Below are 18247 nucleotides of genomic sequence, written 5' to 3'. Positions count from 1 at the left end.
TGTGGCAGCCACCGCGTGGGACAGGTGGCGGGAGGCGAGGGGCTCAAGGCCTTGCCTTTGGGACACAACTCGTCAGGTGCTCGAGAAAAATCACGAGCTTCCCTATTTCTGTTTATTCCTTCTACCGTTTGTATTTTTGCATACATTACATTTTACACAGTACATTAACAAGTAACGAGTGCAAATACCTTTGACCGCCAGGGGTGGAGGCCAGTGGTCAAGGCCAGGACCGTTGAGGAAGGGGCTGGCCCGGAGATAGGAGAAGCGGCCGAGGGCCCGGCGCACAGTGGCCACCTGAGTAGGGCCTTGGGCAGTGGTCTAAGGAGCGGGGAGAGGAAGCGGTGTCCTGGAAGACGCAGGCCCAGCACTGGGGAGATGGGGGTGCCATGATCGCAGGCCCTCAGGAGAAGAGGGCACTCGCGTGTGCCCGAGAGACAGACAGGGGGCACCTGGACGTGCGCGACGGGCGCTCTCAGGGAGGCCGCAGCTGCAGAGCAATTCGCGAGCCTCCACGTAGCCTTGGAAGAGTTGAGGCCTGAGCCTGGGGGAGAGGTCATTGTCCTGCTTTTCTTTTTTTGAAAGCGGCAGCTTGCTTTTCCAAAGGCCGTTGTTGACGTTATGCAGCCGGCAGTCTCCAGGGTGCAGTAACTTCCCCCGGTTGGAGCGCAGGGTCTGATGCAGCAGCCACTTCATTTCACACCCATAAGCGTGTAAGCCACAGCCTGCTGCCCTCGTCACACTTGCTGGCATCAGGAGAACAGGCTGGAGGACAAAGCCACTGCCCTGTGAGGGGCTGTGACCTTTAGTTTGCTTGTCCTTCAGCTCGTTCTGGCCCTTTCTCTGTGGCTGTCAGACTGTCAGAGCTGAGGGCAGGTGTCGAGGTATTCTAGGTGAGCCCTGAGGGCGGGTGTCCCTGGGGGGGCCCCCAGACAGGCCTCACCCCCCTCTCGTTTTTGGTAACATTTGTCCCCTTCCAGGCCTCACAGTCAGAGTGACTCAAGTCCCTGCGTCACAGGGGGTGTGAGGGACTGTCAGTCTGCAGCCGCTTCCACTCCGGGTGGGGGCCTGGCTGGCTCTGGGCCCTGCATATTCCAGATGGGCCCCTGCCTGACTCCCCTGGGGGGAATGTCATGTCCCCGACCAGAGTCGCAGCCGTCCGCAGGGCCTCCGAAGGGCAGTGAACCGGGAAGGCAACGGCCTCTGCTCTCTTCCCCCAGCTGAGGTGTACATCGGCATCGGGAAGCCTGCAGAAGCCACGGCCTGCACCCAAGAAGCTGCCAACCTCTTCCCGATGTCCCACAACGTCCTGTACATGCGTGGCCAGGTTGCCGAGCTGCGGGGAAACATCGACGAAGCCCGGCGGTGGTACGAGGAAGCCTTATCCATCAGCCCCACCCACGTGAAGAGCATGCAGCGACTGGTGAGTGTGGAGCCGGCCGGACCCCCCCACTCTCACATGGGGCTCCCCTCGGAAGCAGCAGGAAGCTCATGACCCTCAAACCCTATTCGGGTTCCAAAGGCCGGATGCAGTTAGCTGGCCAGGCGGTCACAGTGCACAAAGCCGGCGGGCACCGTTGCTGCTCTAGTTTATTATGTAAATGGAGCCCTTGCAAGTCGGCAGCTCAGCCTTCGCAGCCCTGCCCAGTGGTCCCGTGCGGGGAGCGGAGAGTCCGAGGCAGCAGTCCAATCCGCCCTGTGGCTCCGGGTTTCATAAGGATGTTCCTGTGGCCCTGGGCACTGTCATTGTCATCTCGGTCTGTGTTCTGCTTGTAGCAGTCGCCTTGGGGTGCGTCCACCCGTACCCCAGGGAGACTTCAACACAAAAGTCAGAGCACTTTAAAAACTGGGGGGCTCTCTTACCTTGAGGGAGCCAGAGACTCCAGCGGACAGTGGTGGCAGGGGTGGGCGGGGGCAGGCCTTATCACACCGAGAGGACTCGGGTACGTCACCCCTGCTCCCACACTATGTGGCGTGGTTGCTCTGCGGAATTGCACACATCCCTCTTCTGGACGCCCAGGCCAGAAGCCTCGGGCTGCCCCGCGGCTCCCCTCCCTCCCTTGCCTTGGAGTTAGCCACCCGACGGCCAGGTGGGGGAGCAGGTTTCGCCACCCCAGGGCATCGCCTCTCTGTCAAGGACCTGCACTGAGCTGCCGCACGAGCCGTCAGCCTGCCGTTACCTTTCTGTGAGAGTCTGAACCGAAACGTGCACGTTAACCCGGCCCAAGGAGCTGGCGGCAAGCGGCGCTGCTTTCTCGGGGCCCGCATGCCGGGCCTGGGTTCCGAATCTTTTATTTTGTCCGTAGCGGCAGGACATCTGTGACGTAGTGGACCGCGGGGAAGCAGAGGTGCCCCCACGTCAACTGCCCTTGGGAGCCCAGGCTCCATAATCGGGGGCGTGTGATACGGGAATCGAGCACTGGACAGGGAGTCCAGGGACAGAGTTCTGGCCCCGGCGGTGTTGTGCGCTCGCTCTTTAGCTTCGGGAAAAACCCATGCGCGCTCTGCACTCAGCGTCCTTGCCGTGAAATGAGAACGTTCAGCGAGCTGGGCGGTGAGTTTCCGTCCAGTGCTAAGATACGGGTTTTGTGACTAATAAGTAAAGTCTTCTCCGAAGGACCCCAAAGCCTTCGCTCTCTTGCCGTTTCTCATGGTAACATTACAAAATGCAGAAGCTGCTGGGCAGTAGTAACCAGCGGCTCTCAGCAGGAGAATGCCCAGGCTTCCAAGCATTACGCTTCCAGGTCAGACCTGGGCTTGAACTCAGCCCCAGTCCTGGCGCCTGGGACACCTTGGCCTTGTCGCTTGACCTCCAGCAGCCTTCGTGTTTCTGTGCATTGGGCTGTGACTTACCCAGTTCATTCGCGAGAACTGAATGAAACGATTTCGGTAACAAGCTTGGCAGAGCTCCGGGCACCGAAGTAGGTGCTCATTAAATAGAAAGCTGACAACAATCATTTTCAGTTTTAAAAATAAATCAGACCTTATAATAATTACAGCGACTTAATTTTTTCCAGCTTCCCTTCATAAGTGTTTCGTAGCTCAATACAGCTTTATAATTTTACGTACCAGCGAAACATTAGTTTGTTTGATTAAAAATATTACGTGGCTTTTAATTTTCGTCTCATATTGTAAGAGGAATTAGTAAGAGCTTTTGGGATCTCTATGCTTTTTCTAGCGCGTCGCAGAAGAGGTATAATCAACCCCATGTACCCGGCCTTTTTATTAAAAAGAGGTAGCGCGCGTCTATCTCGAGGCCTATGAATTATTCAGAGAAGTATTTCTTGTTCATCCCCGAGGAGAACACATGAGACAAAAGATCGCATAGGAAAATCGCACCAGGAAAGTTTTCCATTTCACCTTTGGAGCTCGTCAAGACACCTGAGCTCCCTGACGAATGCCAGGCGAGCCGGCGGGCGGGGGCCGGGGGCGGAGGGCCTGCTGGGTGGTGGGTGATAACAGAGCCTTCCCAGGCTCGGAAACATTAGCTGCTCTGGAGGTCTCGCCAGTAGAAAATAGTAACCAAATAAACTCTTACGACATTTCTCAGTGTATCCCGACATACTCAAAAACTACCCAAACTGGAGGCAGGCTGAGACCAACAAGCCTATGAATTTTGAGGAGTTTAGATTTTCACGGTCCCAAATTGCCCAGACACTTATCATCGGTATGTCCCCAAAGGGTAGCTTGGATCGTTCCTTCTTGGTGGCCTTGTAAACGAGGCATGCTGGCCTCTGTTCACCCAGCCTGTCCCCAGCCCCACACACAGCCCAGCCCACGCCTGGCAGGAGCCCCACAGGTGGTGTGAGACCTCCAGGTGCTGTGGAAAGGCAGCCCCTGGAGCCCCAGGCCACCCAGCCCTCTCCTGCCTTCCTTCCAAGCGACACAGACAGACAAGCTGTGTCTCTACGGCTTCGCGTGGAGGGAGGGAGGCAGATGGCCTTGCACACACTCAGGAGGAGGCTCTAGGCCAGAGTGGCCTGGACAGGGATCCCAGTTCCGTCACTCACTAGCTCTAGGACTTGGGGCAAGTTACTCGCCATCTTCGTGCCTCAGTTTCCTCGGTGATATAAATGGGTATCATGTTAGCACCGGAAACAAATTAAGCACAGGAACCGAAAATCTCATACTGAGTCACGGAAGACCCTGCCTCCACTCCCGTGGAAACCAGACTGGACTGTAAGCCCCTAAGTGAAGGAGGCAGGGGCATCGGACACTGTCCTTTTACAAGGTCCAGGCCTAGGAAAGGGCCAGGGCTCGAGACGCAAAGTGGCAGAGGGAGGCAGGAACGGAGGCGAGCGTTGACACTCGCCTGGCACTCAGGAACAGAGGCGCGTGCAAGCGAGGGGCGGGCAGGGACCCCCTGCCCCCCGCCCCCAGCCGGGTCAGGGTGAGGCTCAGAAGGGCGAGGCTGGAAGGAGTTTGCAGACCGTGAGCATGAGAGACCACCAAGGAACCAACCAAGGAGGTTCCAGGGAAGGGAGCTTGCAGGCAGATCGTGGTTCCTCGAAAAGCCCAGAGCTGGGGGAAAGTGTGTCTGCGTCAGCACCCGACGCTCTGGGATGGACGAGAGGCGCTGGAGGCGCAGTCAGTCGGTCGGTTGGTCGGAGGGAGCCGTTCTGAAGGAGGGAAGCCGCGCTGTCTGGGGACCGGGCGGCTGATGGTGACCGCAGAGAGCGGTGAACAGTCCGCGGCTCGCGCTTGTTCCATAAAGAACAACCATTTGTTAACTTCCAGGGGTCTCAAGTGGCAGCATGTGCCAGATCACCTGACTCCGCTCGGAAGAGAGGCGTGATTTCAGCAGAAATGCAAACACACGAATAGTGTTAAAAAGCAGTAATGACCCGGAGGCAGATGGTATTTATTAAAGTTAATAGAAGGTCAGACTTGACGAAAAGAAACGTAAATTAAACCCCAGTGAAAGCTGTCAATTTTCTAATAGTTTTCGCCTGCATATATGTGTTTCAATTCACATATAGAGAGAAGCGAGAAGAAAAGTAATGTGTTCGATAATGAGTTCGCACAGGACGACAGGCAGAGAGCGCTGAGCGTGGGCAGGTATTAAGGGCACAGCGCGCTGAAGGAGTAGGAACCACAAAGCAATGTCGTTGACGGGGAGGAATTCATAGACCGATCAGACTTTTCTCAGAAAATCTTAAGGCGTATTTTCATATCGTTTTTGCATAAGTGTATAAATTTACATACATTTGAGTGCTATGTTTAAAAGCCTTTAGGCTCCCAGTACCCAAAATGAATTCATGAAACGGGGAGCAACCTTTTTCCCACCGGTTATTCTACGATCCGGGGTACGGGGAGAGGAGGAAAATGAGGCTCACACTGGCCCGGGGGCCGAGGAGTGGCATCCCCAGGCCGAGGACAGAATGCCCAGGACAGGCTCTGCGAACAGGGACATCTGCTCGCCTGCTGATGACGTCAGCCTGGGCTTTAGAGAGCGACGGGTTGAGACGCGTGGGTAAGAGAGGAGCAGGACCTTCGAGGGGAGAGAGAGAGGAGCGTGGACGGGTGCCAGGGAGGCCGCGCGGAGGGGCGTCGATCAGGCAGCAAGGGGAACGTGCCGCCCACAAATAAATGTATCCGAGGGCGTGTTCACAGGGTGCTCAGGTCTCTCTCCAGTCCACGTGACAGGTTGAGGAAAGGTGTGGACCCAAAGCAGACGGCAGGGTCGTCGGGGCTCGGCGTGGTGGGCAGCGCGTGGAGAGAGGGAGGCGGATGTGCCCGGAGCGGCTTTGAAGAGGACTAGGAGCTGGGGAGGGACGGGCCGGAGAAGCATGGGAAGGAGGCAACGGGGACACTGGGAAGCCAGCCCCCGCCCTCGCCCCCGCCCGCCCCCCAGAGCGAGGGAGGGAGAGGACCCTTCGGCCTGAAGGACGGCCTCCAGCTAAGGCGAGTCCCACGGCAGAGACAAGGACGTTGCAGAGCCGGTGGGAGAGATGGGGAATAGGGAATAAGACCTCTATGGAGGGGGCCATCCCCTCGAATGTCAACGTTCCCGAGACAAGGCGGAGGCCAGGACAGGGAGGAAAGCCATCGGCCATCCAGAGCAGGGTAGCCGGAAGGCTGGGCAGCGGGGAAGTCGCACCGCCGGAGGAAGCAGGGATGAATGACCAGCGATGGAGCTCCCTGCAGGGAAGGGAAGATGAGTGGGGGCCGAGGCCGTGGCGGTGACGGGCTAGGCCCAGGCGACTGCCCAAGGAAGGGGGCCGAGAGGCCCGCCTGCCCCCGCCTGTGGGGAGGAAGGGTGCGGATTGTGGGAGGGAGACCACGGTGAGGTTGGCAGGGGCGCAGTATCGATGTTACTCTAAGGGGCCAATCTAATGACAATATAAGCTTTGCGGGGAACGGGGGTGGGGGCGGGCGTGATGGGCCCCAAATTGCTTGTTTGACTTCTGCGGATGAATTGTGAGACACGGAAACTCCCGAGTTCGATCAAGACGGCTTCGGGCACAGGCCGTCTTGGATGGAGGGGTTTTCGCCATGATCTTGTATTTCCCGAAACGTCGGGGATCTGGAGTGACGTCAAGTGTAAAAAATAGCTTTACGAGTGGGATGGCGGTTCTGTGCCCGGGGAGGACGTGAGGAGCCAGCGCTGGCAGCGAGGACGGCGCGGCTGTTTAAAAGGCGCCTTCTCACTGCGACGTACCAACGGCGTGCCACCGCGATGGTGGCCTGGCGGGGGGACCCCGCGGTGTAGCGGGTCCGTCTTATGGATCGTCACGACGTCTCACGGTGTTTTGACAGCGCTCAAGTTCGGTCCTGAAGCAGCCATCACAACAAGGCTGAGGAATGACACCGCTCCGAAACGCAGCCTCTTCGGAAGTTGCAAGAAGAGCCCCCTTTAAACCGCCCCCGCCCCCCCGCCCCAGCTCACAGGCTTGTCGGCCGCCGCTGTGGGAAAACGCTTTATCCCCTTACGGGTGACAAGCCAGGAGGATGGCAGAGAGGGTTTGGATGGCGGGAACGAGGCCGGCCTAAGGCAGGCAGCTCGCCCTGCTAAATTATGAAACTTTAGTGTTTTTCTCGGTCCCATCTTTTAAAGTGTCTCTGTGTTTAATGAGATTTGGGCAAAATTGCTTGTGTCTCAGATTTTCTTAGCAGCATGTTTTCCAATTTGTGCCTCTGTTGGAGGAAAGAGATAGCCTGAAGTTGATGGACTTTTCAGGGTTATCCAGAAACTAATGTCGGTACGTCTGTCTGATTTATCCATCAGTCTAGTAAGGGGCCCCCGGGCCCCGGGCAGACAGACAGGACAGGGCTCCACATCTTTCCCTTGGAGAAACCAGTCTTGAAGGGGGGTGGCTTTGATCCCTGGTACAAAGGCCTAGGTACCATTATGCTAATGTGATAGAACCGAGCTACTCTTCCTCTTTCAAATGCTAATCTTTCGAAGTGGATCTCTTTCATCCAAAGTATCAATGTTCTTTCCATTTGTGGAAAGAATGATTGGCAGAAAACAAAACTTTACCGTAGTCTGGTGAGAAGGCCCTTTCATCTAGTGATTGTATTTTATCTTCTTTCAGGATGAAAAAAAAAAAATGCTTTTAAAATTAAGGAGAACAGTTTTTTTCCTTGAAGAAAGACTTATGAAATATTTAAACATGCCCGCCCTCCCTGTGCGTTCCTGTGCTTATTGATAGTGCTCTCTGCCGCGGGGACAGACCTTGGTTTCTCCAGTACCTTTACTCGCCATAATTGGGATTCAGACAGACAGTGCACATGAAAACCTAGTGCGTTCGGTTGGATGCCTGGCTCTCTGGCCTTCATTCTACCTTCTCTCCATCCTTTTAATGGTATATGCTGCATTTTAGTGCCTTTGATGGCTTGAGGCCTTTTCAAGAATTATTACTACTTGGCACAAATACAGCTTTAACCTCTACAATGAAATTTAAAACCTCGCATACCAATCCGATGCTTTTGTCAGGTGAAATGGAGGATTTATTTTTTTACTGACAGGAAAATTGCTCTTGGCAACCTGCCCCAGGTTACACTGCAGTTTAGGGGCAGGACCAGTCTGGAAAGCTGAGATTGGATGTTAGCAGGGTTATTGAAGAGTCTTTGGCTTGAATGATAGGATGGCATAGAGGTTAAGAGCATGATGCCGGAGCCAGCCTGCCTGGGTTCAAGGCCCGGCTTTGTCACCATCTGTATGGGCTGAGACGACGTCCTTAATCCCTCTGCACTTCCATTTTCTCGGCTGTGAAAGGGAGGTGATAATAGTGCCCCCCGCCGTAAACACTGGCTGTAAGCATTACTGTCATTCTCTGTAATTTGGGGCACACCTGTGGTGGAAGCTTGTCCGTATCTTTTTGACAATGAGACGTTTTCTTTCCAAAAGAGCTGATCGTGTGTGTCATCTTCCTTCTGATCCAGCATGACCAGATTTCAGCAGTTGGAGGAGCCGAAGTGCAAATCTATCATGGCGCAGGGTTGGCCAAAAGCAGAGTACTTTTGATTTTAAGTATTACTTTCTGACTATTTCTGTTGATCCTGAAACCCAGGTGTTTAAGGTTGAAAGGAGTTGAAAGGAATGGGTAGAGATTCCAGCTGGCATGACTTATCAGGTAGAGACCAAAAGCATCATTTCTGGGCCCAGAGGGGTGTCTGAATGGGCCAGACTAGAGCTTCTGTAGCAGACCCCCCCCACCCCCCATGGCCAGGCTAGGGGTGGGCCCTTGACCTGACGGGCAGGGATGTTTGTCAGGCACCCAAGATCAGTCTGGGCAGCAGGAAGGGCAGAGCCTGTCATAGAGCCCAGCTTAAATATCACCGTCTCTCGCACGCCACCCTACCTCTCCTTGAGGATCCCTTTGCCCTTAATTCCCCTCTCTTGAAGCCCTTGAGCCATCCTGGAGTTCTTTGTTGATAGCTCTGTCTGCTCCTTGGGGGACGGCACCATGCCCGAGGCAGCACAGTGGCCTGTGTAGACCACAGGGGGCAGGTGGGGTTGGGGAGGGAGAAGGAAGAGCAGCTATAAGTGAACTTGAACTTCACAGGTGCCCTTATTCCCCTTCTACAAATGAAGTCCCCCAAGCACAGGATGCTATTTCCCCTGAAGGGAGTTTGAGCAGATGTCATTGGAACGTGCTATTTTCGAATAATCACGTTCACTACTTCTTTGTGCGGAGACCCTGGGTGTTTGTTGGCTTGGGTTTGGCATAGTCCCTTCCAGCCCTGAATCCAGGAGACGACGTTGAGGTGGGACTGGAGGATCCAGCCACGTGGTTTCACACGAGACCATGGAGGCCAGGTTGGAACTAAGTTACAGAACCTTTCGGTGCAGCGGATCTTGGGGTGTTTTATTACAGGCTGGATCTCCGAGAGGATGTGTCGGGCTCTAAGGTGCGGCTCCTGTCAGGCGGTCTTGGCACAGCCAGGTCCCCAGGCTGACCTGCAGCACCTGCTCCAGGGGCTGAATGAGGCAGGAGGCCAGAAGGCTCTGGGTGGGGGCAGGGACCACCCCTCTCATGTTCAGACACTCTGTCCTGTTGTCCCCAAGCACATTCTTCTTCGTCAGACCCTGTACCCCATTTGGGGAGCGTAGCGGTCACCATCCTTAGGCCACAGACTGCTCTGGGAGAGGGGCCGGGAGGCCCTGCTGGAGTCCGTAGTGATCTTCCCGGGCCGATGTGTGTGCCCTGCCGATGCATGGGCTGCTGCTGTCTGTCCCGTGGGCAGCATTGCAGCGAGAGAGGCTACCGGCAGGCATGCCCAGGTGCGGCTGTCTGCCAGACCCGCCAGGCTCTCTCAGCTCAGTCAGAGGGGGTCCCCATCTGGGAAGCCGACTCACACTGATGACACCCGTGACAGACCTCCTTTCAGACCAGAAATGAAAATGGTCATTTACGAATAATCGCACCTTTCCTGGGTCAGACTCCCTGTGCTCCCTCTTTCCCTCCTCCCCAGAGGAGCTTGCCCTCTAAGCTGCATGACAAGCCACAAGGCCTCGCCCAGAGACAGGGGCTGGGGAGGCTGCAATGGCCACCCCTGGGCATCCTTGATGTTGACTGGGACACACCCTTGGCCCTTCTTACCTTGTTTCCTCCATAGACTGTGAGCCTGGTGTCCCATTAAGGGTGTGACCTTCTGCTCTTGGTCCTAGGCTAAGTGAGTCAGTCTCTTTTGCACCCCACCCCTAACCCGAACCCAGATCAAAGCAGCTCCCCTCATTTCCACAGCACCAATACATCTTTGCTTTCACATCTACTTGGGGGGTTCTCTGGAGAGAAAAGGGGGAGCCACATTGCTCTAACTGGGTGTGCATAGTACCTGCACCCGTCTTTGGGGAGGAGATGACAGCCATAGCAATAACAAAAAGGAGAGGATATTTGGGAAGTTATTTGGGGGAAGAACCAGGTAATTGAAAGTGTTTTTGTTTTTGATGCAAGCTATATCCTCATAGCCTTTTGAAACTGCATATTTTTAGCCGAAGACATTCTCCGGTTGTTGGGCATATGTGTCCTTCCTGGAGCAAGAGGAGTGTCGCTTGGGAGTCCGGGACTTCTGCTGTAGATCCACGTGGCCGCCGTGTAGCTGATGGCCCCTGCTCTTGCCAGCCTCTCCCCGGAAACACTCCCTCCCCAAGCAACGTCGCTGGGTGGAAGGATATTATTCTCTGCAGACACTTTCTGCTGGATGTTTGGATTCCTGCTGCCACTGCAGCGTTTCCTCAGAGCTGGCCAGGGAGATGTGGCACCAGGCCACCCTTGCTTTCGTGAGGGTTGAAATTACAGACCAGAAGCAGCGCAGACAGGCCCCGAGCAGGCTGTGAAATGCAAGCCATGTCACTCGGCATTCCTTTGCTGCAGCTTAAGGAAAAATTTAATTCTGTGTTTATTTCTGTTTTCTGTTTTGGAGTCTGAGATGACTAATTACAGGCAGTGCGGTTCAGCGTCTCTATTAGTAATTATAATCTAAAATTATTTAAAATCTGACACACTCTATCCAAACCATTTATTCTTAGAAATTCTGCCCCGTTATTCCAGTACGATCTGACGTTTCGCTGCCACTGCCTTCCTGCCGCGCTGCAGTCGCTGCTCCCCAGCTCGGATCGGGGTGTCTGGTCCAAGTTTTCACTTATCTGGCTTATTCTGTGTTCTCGGGTACGAGTTCCTAATTCTCCTCCTTAGTTCCGGCCTCCCTGGGTTTGAGCCTGGCCGTGTTTCCTGGATCCCTCAGCAACCCCCGCCCCCCACCCCACCTGGTTACTTTCAGCCATCTCCTGCCTGAATTGCTTCCCCATTATTTGGTGCTGGTCCCAAGGACTCCTCCCCTCCCCCCACCAAGGGCTCCTGGTCCCTCTGGGGCCATGTGCACCTCACGTGTTGTCTGGACCTTCAGACTGAGCTGAAAGCTCTTCAGCCCCAAGGTCTAGGGAGGACATTCTGTAAGAAGTCTCTCCCAGGTATTGCTTCAGCTTGTAGTCACCATCCTCGAGCAGGGGGCCCTGAAGTAGACAGGTAGCAGATGAAAGCCTGTGGACCTGGCACTGACCACGGTTGAAGGCATTGCAGGATTTAGAAGGCCAGTGAAATTCCTCACGGTAGGCACCTCCTCTTACAGTCGGGGAAGCGGAGCCAGACAGGAGAGGGGTCTTGCCAAGGGCACAGAGCAGTGAGTGGCAGACCCAGCAGGAGTCCCGACTCCATCACTTTCGAAGGCTTCATGTCCACTCTCCCTGCCTGTGCAGTGGGATGCCAGCGCCTGCCCCGTCAGGTTGGGGATGAGGGTGAAGGACGTCAGCTCTCTGACTGCTCCAGGGCAGACCCCGGCCCCGCAGAGCTCCGCCCGTTGCTCTGGAGAAGACCAGTGGGATTTCTGACGGTCTTCGAGGACGGGAGGGCTCCCACGCTGTGTCCTGAGGTCCAGCAGCGTCTCCTGAGCTGCGTCCTTTCTCTTTGGCTCCAGCTGGAGTGAAGCCTTGGTCTCCCTCTTACCTCTTCCCCAGCCCGGAAGCGTACCTCCCGCCCCGCTGTGTAGTATCCCTTCTCCCGGCTGCCCCCAGCCCCAGATACGCCTGAATCGCCAGTTTCTACGCCCCGCTGGGTGCGGGAGGGTTTCCAGGTTAGCCTTTGGCTCCCCTCCTGTGGCCAAGGGAGTAGGGGAGAGGGCTTGCTGGGGAGGAAAGAATGACAAACGCTCCAATGACAAAATGTACCAAGAGTGGCCAAGTCTCGACCCTCAGGCTCTGGGGAGGTTCTGACTTGGGGCCAGGGCAGGCCCCTGTCCCCTGCACAGGTCTGTAGAAGCCTGCTCTGGGGCGTGTCCTCGCAGACCCCATGTCCTTGGAAACCGGAAACGTGTGAGCGTGGCTGACCAAAGCGTGGGGTGCAGAGGCTGCACCCAGGGGCATTGGGTGAGAGCGCCGCCCAGGGCCCGCGGCAGTGGCCTCGCCTCTAATGTGCGTCCCGAGGCCTCAGCAGCCTCCCGGGGAGAGAACCGGACCATGCAGCCACCAGCACCTTGGTCCGGGCCCCAGCGCCCAGAAGGCTCCAAGTTTCCGAGAGCATTAGGGAAGCCCGTCGAGAGCTCCTAACCGGAGAGCCCCTCGGCCAAGGCCCCTGGGGGCCCGGACCGCTTTGCCCTGGCAGCAGACGCCCCTCCTCCCCCGCCCCTCCCGTGGTTGCTCTGCCTCCTTCACTTCCCCCCCGGGTCGGCTGACTGGCGCGTGGCCCCTCTCCCCCTCCTCCACGTGCCACTCCCCTTTGCCCTTCTGCTTGGTGTATACGAAACACCTGTCTCTTAAAACACCTTGGCAGGGATTGTTTCTTTTAAAGCTTTTCAGAACATCGACCAGCTAGCCACCCAAAAGGCTCGTGAAGCAGGAAAGGCCTCGACGTGTGAGCACCTGCTCCGGGTCAGGCCGTGGTCCAGCTGTTCCTTCAGCATCGCGTTCGGTCGCCACCGACTCAGCACGCGGCCTCTTAGTAGTAACTGTCATGAGGAATAAATGAGGCGATATCCATAAGATGCATTGGACCTAGTTTCATGCCAGATACTGGGCTGGATTCTGAGGATCTGAACATGCGGCTCCCCTCAGGTCGCAAAAGTCTAGAAGGAGCGACATGGTATACGTCAGTAAGTATGAGGAAGGCCACGGGGACCCTGTGGGCGGCCGTGCAGGGCACGGCCACCTCTGCTCCCAGGGGCGGCGAGGCAGAAGGGGCTCCCCGGGAAGCATGACCCGGGGGCCGCTTTTCAGCAGCTGAGTGGAGATGTAGACTCTTACGCAGGTTGGGGGACAGATGGAGTTTAAATATATAATTTTAAAAAAAGAGCTGTTGGAGATAAGTATGGGACAATTGGGGAAATCCGAATGTGGGCCAGGTAGTAGATGATAATGAGGCGCTATCGCTTTTGTTAGACGTGATGCGGTCGGGTGGTTATATAAGAAAACATCCTCATCTTTCAGAGATTCGTGCCGAAGCATTCAGGGGTGAAATGTCACAATGCCTCTAATTTACTCTAAAATACTAACCGTTGCCCCCAAAATAGATAAAGCAAATATGAAAAATGTGACGTTATTAAGGTTAGGTGATAGGTATATCAATGTTTATTACATTAGCCTTTCTATTTCGATTCGGGTTTAAATGTTTCACGATTAAAAAAAAAATGTTTAAAATAAAGTAATGATCAGGTTCTCATCTTAGAGAGATCATTCCAGAAGCTGTGGAGGATAGGTAAGGCGGAAGCTGCGAGACACTGTCACTGGACTCAGCTGATAACACAGGGGCATAGTATACGTCAATAAGTAGGAGGAAGGCCACGGGGACCCAGAGTAGGAGGTATCGAGAGGGTGGACTCAGTAATCGCGGCTCAATGAGGGAACCAGACGGTTCTAGGCTGACTCTCGGACACCTGGTTCAGGAGCCTGCGTGGATAAGGTGCCTTCGCCAGCACGAGGGGCACAAGAGGAGGAGCAGCTATGGGAAGAAGGAGGATGCAAGTCTGGTCGGCCGTGTCGAGTTGGGGCAGCCTGCGTCCATCCAGGAAGAAATGCCCCTTGGTATGTGACTGGGTAGGGCTGAAGGCTGGGGCCTTTCTGGAGCTGGAGCCATTGCTGGGCTCACTGTGGCCTGTAAGTGGGACCTGAAACTACTAGGACGGCAGAGACTGCCTGGGGTGTGACTCACAGAGAGGAAGAAGGAGGACAGGCCGAGGACAGACCCCAAGGAGCACCAAGCTTCAGGGAGCAGGAGGGAAATTTGCCTAATGCGGAAACAGGTTCTGACAGTTTACGGTTTTTCTGCATCCACCCAGCCAATCCCAACTCTGCTCTCGGTGTAGGTCTGTGGCTGGCCCTGTGCCCTGCGGTGGCTTGTGTGACGTCCAAGAAGCTCCTTGCAGGGGAGGGGTCTGGTCAGCAAAATCACTTCTTGATAAGTGACCTGAACCAGAGACACGGCTTCCACATGGAGGAGCTGGGGGCCCTGGGCGTCTCTGGGCCTCCGTTTCCTCTGCAGCAGGTGGGGATGATGGTGTCCGTCCCACAAGCCTTCGCGGGGGAATTAGATGTGCTCCCATGCATGAGCCAGAAGGACTTCGATGGTGTCTGACAACGAACGTGCCCCTCGGTTCTCAGGAGATATGCGAACGGTTCCCTTTTCATGTCTGCTAGAGACCAGATTCTCATGCCAGGCGTCCACCTCTCAGGGGAGGGTGAGTGACCCAAGCCGATGACAACAGTGGCTGTTTCTGCAAGGAATCTGGCACAAGCACACATGCACGCGTTTACACACACACACACACACACACACACACACACACACGCACACTAAGCCCGGGATCTCTGGCCTTGCCAAAGTCTTAATTAAATCCATAATTGAAACGCTGACTAATGTCCTTCCAAATGAAGCAGAAACTGTGGCCCACCCCCCACAAGGGAGCCCGCGGGAGATGGTGCCACGTCTTTCTTCTTAAATGAAGGAGGGGGGAAGTGCGCCTGGCGCAGGGAACAGCCCCTCCCCTGCCGCCGCCCCGTCCCTGCACAGCCCTGTCATCCAGACAGAGGCAGGATCTGGAACCAAGGCGCGAGCACGCAGCCCCTGCGGGGGTCTCCCAGCACAAACCTGCTTATTCCTAAGACAACAGGCGTTTTTCCAGGCCTTTCAAAGCCAGGCAGGTCAATCGAGTTATAATTGGCTCTCTAATTAGAACTCCCACAAGCTGTTAAATTTTTTACCTGCTGCCTGGCGTCTTGCACAAAGGTGACAAATCTGCTTCTGCCTGTGGAATGATTAAAGAAAGCCGGCTACAGTCTCACCCTCCTGGCTGCCGGCAGCCCCCTCCAGCCACCCCCCGCCACCGCGCAGACGCCCACACACCCACCAGTGAGAGGGACATGGGACACAGCCCAGTTTGCAAGGAAATTGGCTTCAGGAAATCACGCCCAGAAGGCTGTGTTGCTGAATGATCTTTCAGAGACCGAATGGGAGAAGACAAAGCCTCCAACCCCAGAACACCCCTCGTCCCAGATGCCTGAGGCGTTCCGAAGGTGTCTCGGTGGAGCCTGTTGCTTCCCCCCAGTCAAGGGGCTGGATGACGGAGGAAAATATATCTCGTTTCTCCCTTTCTGAATCCTCAGCCCTGAAGACACGGCACTGTCGTGCGGACCCCTCGGCCATCAGGGTAGCAGTGTGGCTGGGCGGACAGGGCGGGTGTCCTTCGGGGCACCAGCACCCCCTGCATGGCCTCTGCTGTCTGCCAGCCAGTAAACTCAGGCGGCGTGGGCCGGAGCCAGCGGGCCCGTTCTGCTCACCTCTCCCCAGCTCCCCCTGCAGCGATGTCATGGGCAGCTTGAAGTCGGTCGTGGTAGGAGTGTTCATGCCACGGAAAGTGGCAAACGCCACACACCAGGGGGCTTTTTTTTCTTTCTTTCAGAGAGCCAGTTTATCAGCCCACCACTGGATTCACAGATCCAGATGGTTTAACAGGGTGACAGGAGGCAAAGGAGATGGGAGTGGGGGAGCCGTGGGCATACGGAGAGACGAACACAAGTGTCCCTGACTCTGGACTTCTAGGGTGGAGGGTGCAGGGGGCAACAGAAGAGCTGAGCGGAGGCTCGTGGGGGAAGCAAGACTCAGAATTGCCCAGGCAGGTGTCCGGGAGGGGAGTATGGTTGGGGCACATTTTGGAGCAAAAAGGACCCACGTTTGAATTCCAGCGCCGTCATCCATGGGCAGTTTTACGTGCCCTTGGACATGTTGTCGCACAGAAAGGACGGTCCCACCCTCACAGGGCCGTCGGAGGGTCGGGCGCAGTTCTGAGCATCTGCCCGGCACGTTCGCTCGACCAAGCAGCTGCTAGTGTTCTGTGCATGCCCCTCTCCCAAGGCAGCATGGCTGTGAGAATCGTGTGTAAGGGGTGCGGTCCCCCATGGAGGCTGGACAGCAGGTCTCTCCCCTGGGGACCTGCCCTTCCCGTTCTTTGGGAGGAGGAAGGGGCTCATGTCAGCAGAGCATCCCAGTCGCAGAGCAGAGGGTAGATACCTCAGGGGGTTACATGGAGGCTGAGACCTCAGCTCCCCCAGCAGCCAGAGCTGCTGGGCAGGTCACCCCTGGCTTCAAGCGGCCACCTCTGTGGACCCCAGTGAGCAAACTTCCAGTTTTATATTTCCTAAGTCCACACGGTGTAAGAGGCCCATGAGTCTAACCGCAGGAGCAATATTGGTTGTGGCTTTAATTTACTCTTCCAATTTCCGCCACCTCCCTGCAAGCGATTGTTGGAGGCCCTCAGGGATCCGTTTTGGAGGGCTCTGCACAGGCGCTCGGCTGGGAGCAGGCTCCGCGCTCCTTGTTAGCTGTGGCCCATTAAACGGCAGGCGGCCGGCCCCCAAAGCCTCGTTCAGGGGAGCGACAGCTCGCTGCGTTCTTCTCATCGCGCTGACTGGGGGTTTTTGAAGAAACGGCTCCAATCTTAATGCGCATTTGTTTCATATTGAAGTGGTCAAGGAGGAGAACTCAGCTGTGTGGGGAAAAGAAGCAGAGAGTGCCCGCTCGGTCTCTGTTCTGTGACGCTGCCCGAGCTTTGGGATGAGGCGGGGGCGGGGAAGGGAGCACCACCCACCACCGGGGAGGAGGTCTGGAACAGAAGCCCAGGAGTGAAAGTCCCCGTTCCCACCCGAGCACACCCTAAAGCACAGCGTCCCTCCGCTCCGGGGGAGCAGAGAGCCGTGGGGTGTGGGTGACATGCAGTCCGGGGCCGGGCTGTTCAGCGAGCCCCCCCACCCTGCCTTCCTGTCCAGATTCCACATTGTGAGTTCTCTCATTATTTGTGGGAAAAAATTTTCCGAAGCCTTGTCTGTTCCAAACCCCCCTCCATCAGAAAGTCCCTTATCACTTCCGCGTGTTGGAAAACTTCGCGAGTGCCGGACGCCGGCAGCCACGGGGAGGGCGCGAGCCAGTGTGACCGCATGCCCCGGGGCCGGCAGCGAGTCACGGGCCTTTGTGTCCAGTGGGTGTGTGATGAGAGCTCACAGGGGCAGCCTCGATGGGGGCGGGGGGGCCCCGGCAGGGCCTGTCGGAGCCTCAGACTGCGGGGGCACTTTGGCTTTGTGCGTGTATAGCGGGTGCGCTCCACGAAATCCAGGTGGAACCTGCGTCCCAAGGCGGCCTTCGGGGAGGCCTGGAAGCCTTGCCGGCTGTCCTGGCTGAAGAGCACCCCCAATGCCCCACCACCCAGCAAGCACCCTCTCCGCTCCCGAGCCAGCCTGTTGCACCCAGAGGCGCAAGCCGCCACAGAGGCACGGAGGTTTCCGCGCCCGTCTCGTGCTGGACCCCGGGCTGGACGGGCGCGGGGGACGGGTGCAGAGCTGAGAGGTGACACCCAGCCACAGTCATCTGTTGAGCGCCTACAGCATGCCAAGCACTTGCCAGGCACCGGGACGGCCTTGCCACCAACGAGCATTTACTGAGCGCCCACGGGGCCGTCTCGGGGGATAGAGATGGGTCCCCGCGGGCTGCCTCCCGGAGCCTGAGCGTGGCTGGTCGCTCTTCTCTGCACTGTTGCTTTCGTTGTTGTTGTTGTTGCCGCTGCTGCTGTTGAACTTTCTGGAGTTTCCCGCAACTCCTGTGTGAGCCCATCTTCTGTCGCTACCCCACACGGGGCCCAAGAGTCTCTAGCCGTGGGCTGCCTTTGAAGAGCCAGAGAAAGTCGCCCTGCACGGCGTGGTGACGCCGCCGGGCCCTGCTCCGCTCAGCTGGCTCGGCTGGCTCGTGGCCGCTCTCCACCGGAGTCA

The 18247-nt window shown here is 56.5% G+C and overlaps 1 protein-coding gene across 3 annotated transcripts in view; it reads left to right on the top strand.

The window, feature by feature from the left end:
- Nucleotides 1–18247, top strand: part of TTC7B (tetratricopeptide repeat domain 7B) — a 213307-nt gene that overhangs the window by 179623 nt on the left and 15437 nt on the right. For all 3 annotated transcript variants that reach the window (XM_036218147.1, XM_036218146.1, XM_036218148.1), the window contains one exon: nucleotides 1218–1420. In XM_036218147.1, coding sequence (XP_036074040.1) covers nucleotides 1218–1420 — 203 coding nt within the window. The remainder of the gene's footprint in view (nucleotides 1–1217; nucleotides 1421–18247) is intronic.

Source organism: Rousettus aegyptiacus, unplaced genomic scaffold (genome assembly GCF_014176215.1).
Source record: "Rousettus aegyptiacus isolate mRouAeg1 unplaced genomic scaffold, mRouAeg1.p scaffold_m13_p_3, whole genome shotgun sequence".
Lineage (NCBI taxonomy): Eukaryota > Metazoa > Chordata > Mammalia > Chiroptera > Pteropodidae > Rousettus > Rousettus aegyptiacus.
This window is presented reverse-complemented; position numbering and strand designations above follow the sequence as displayed.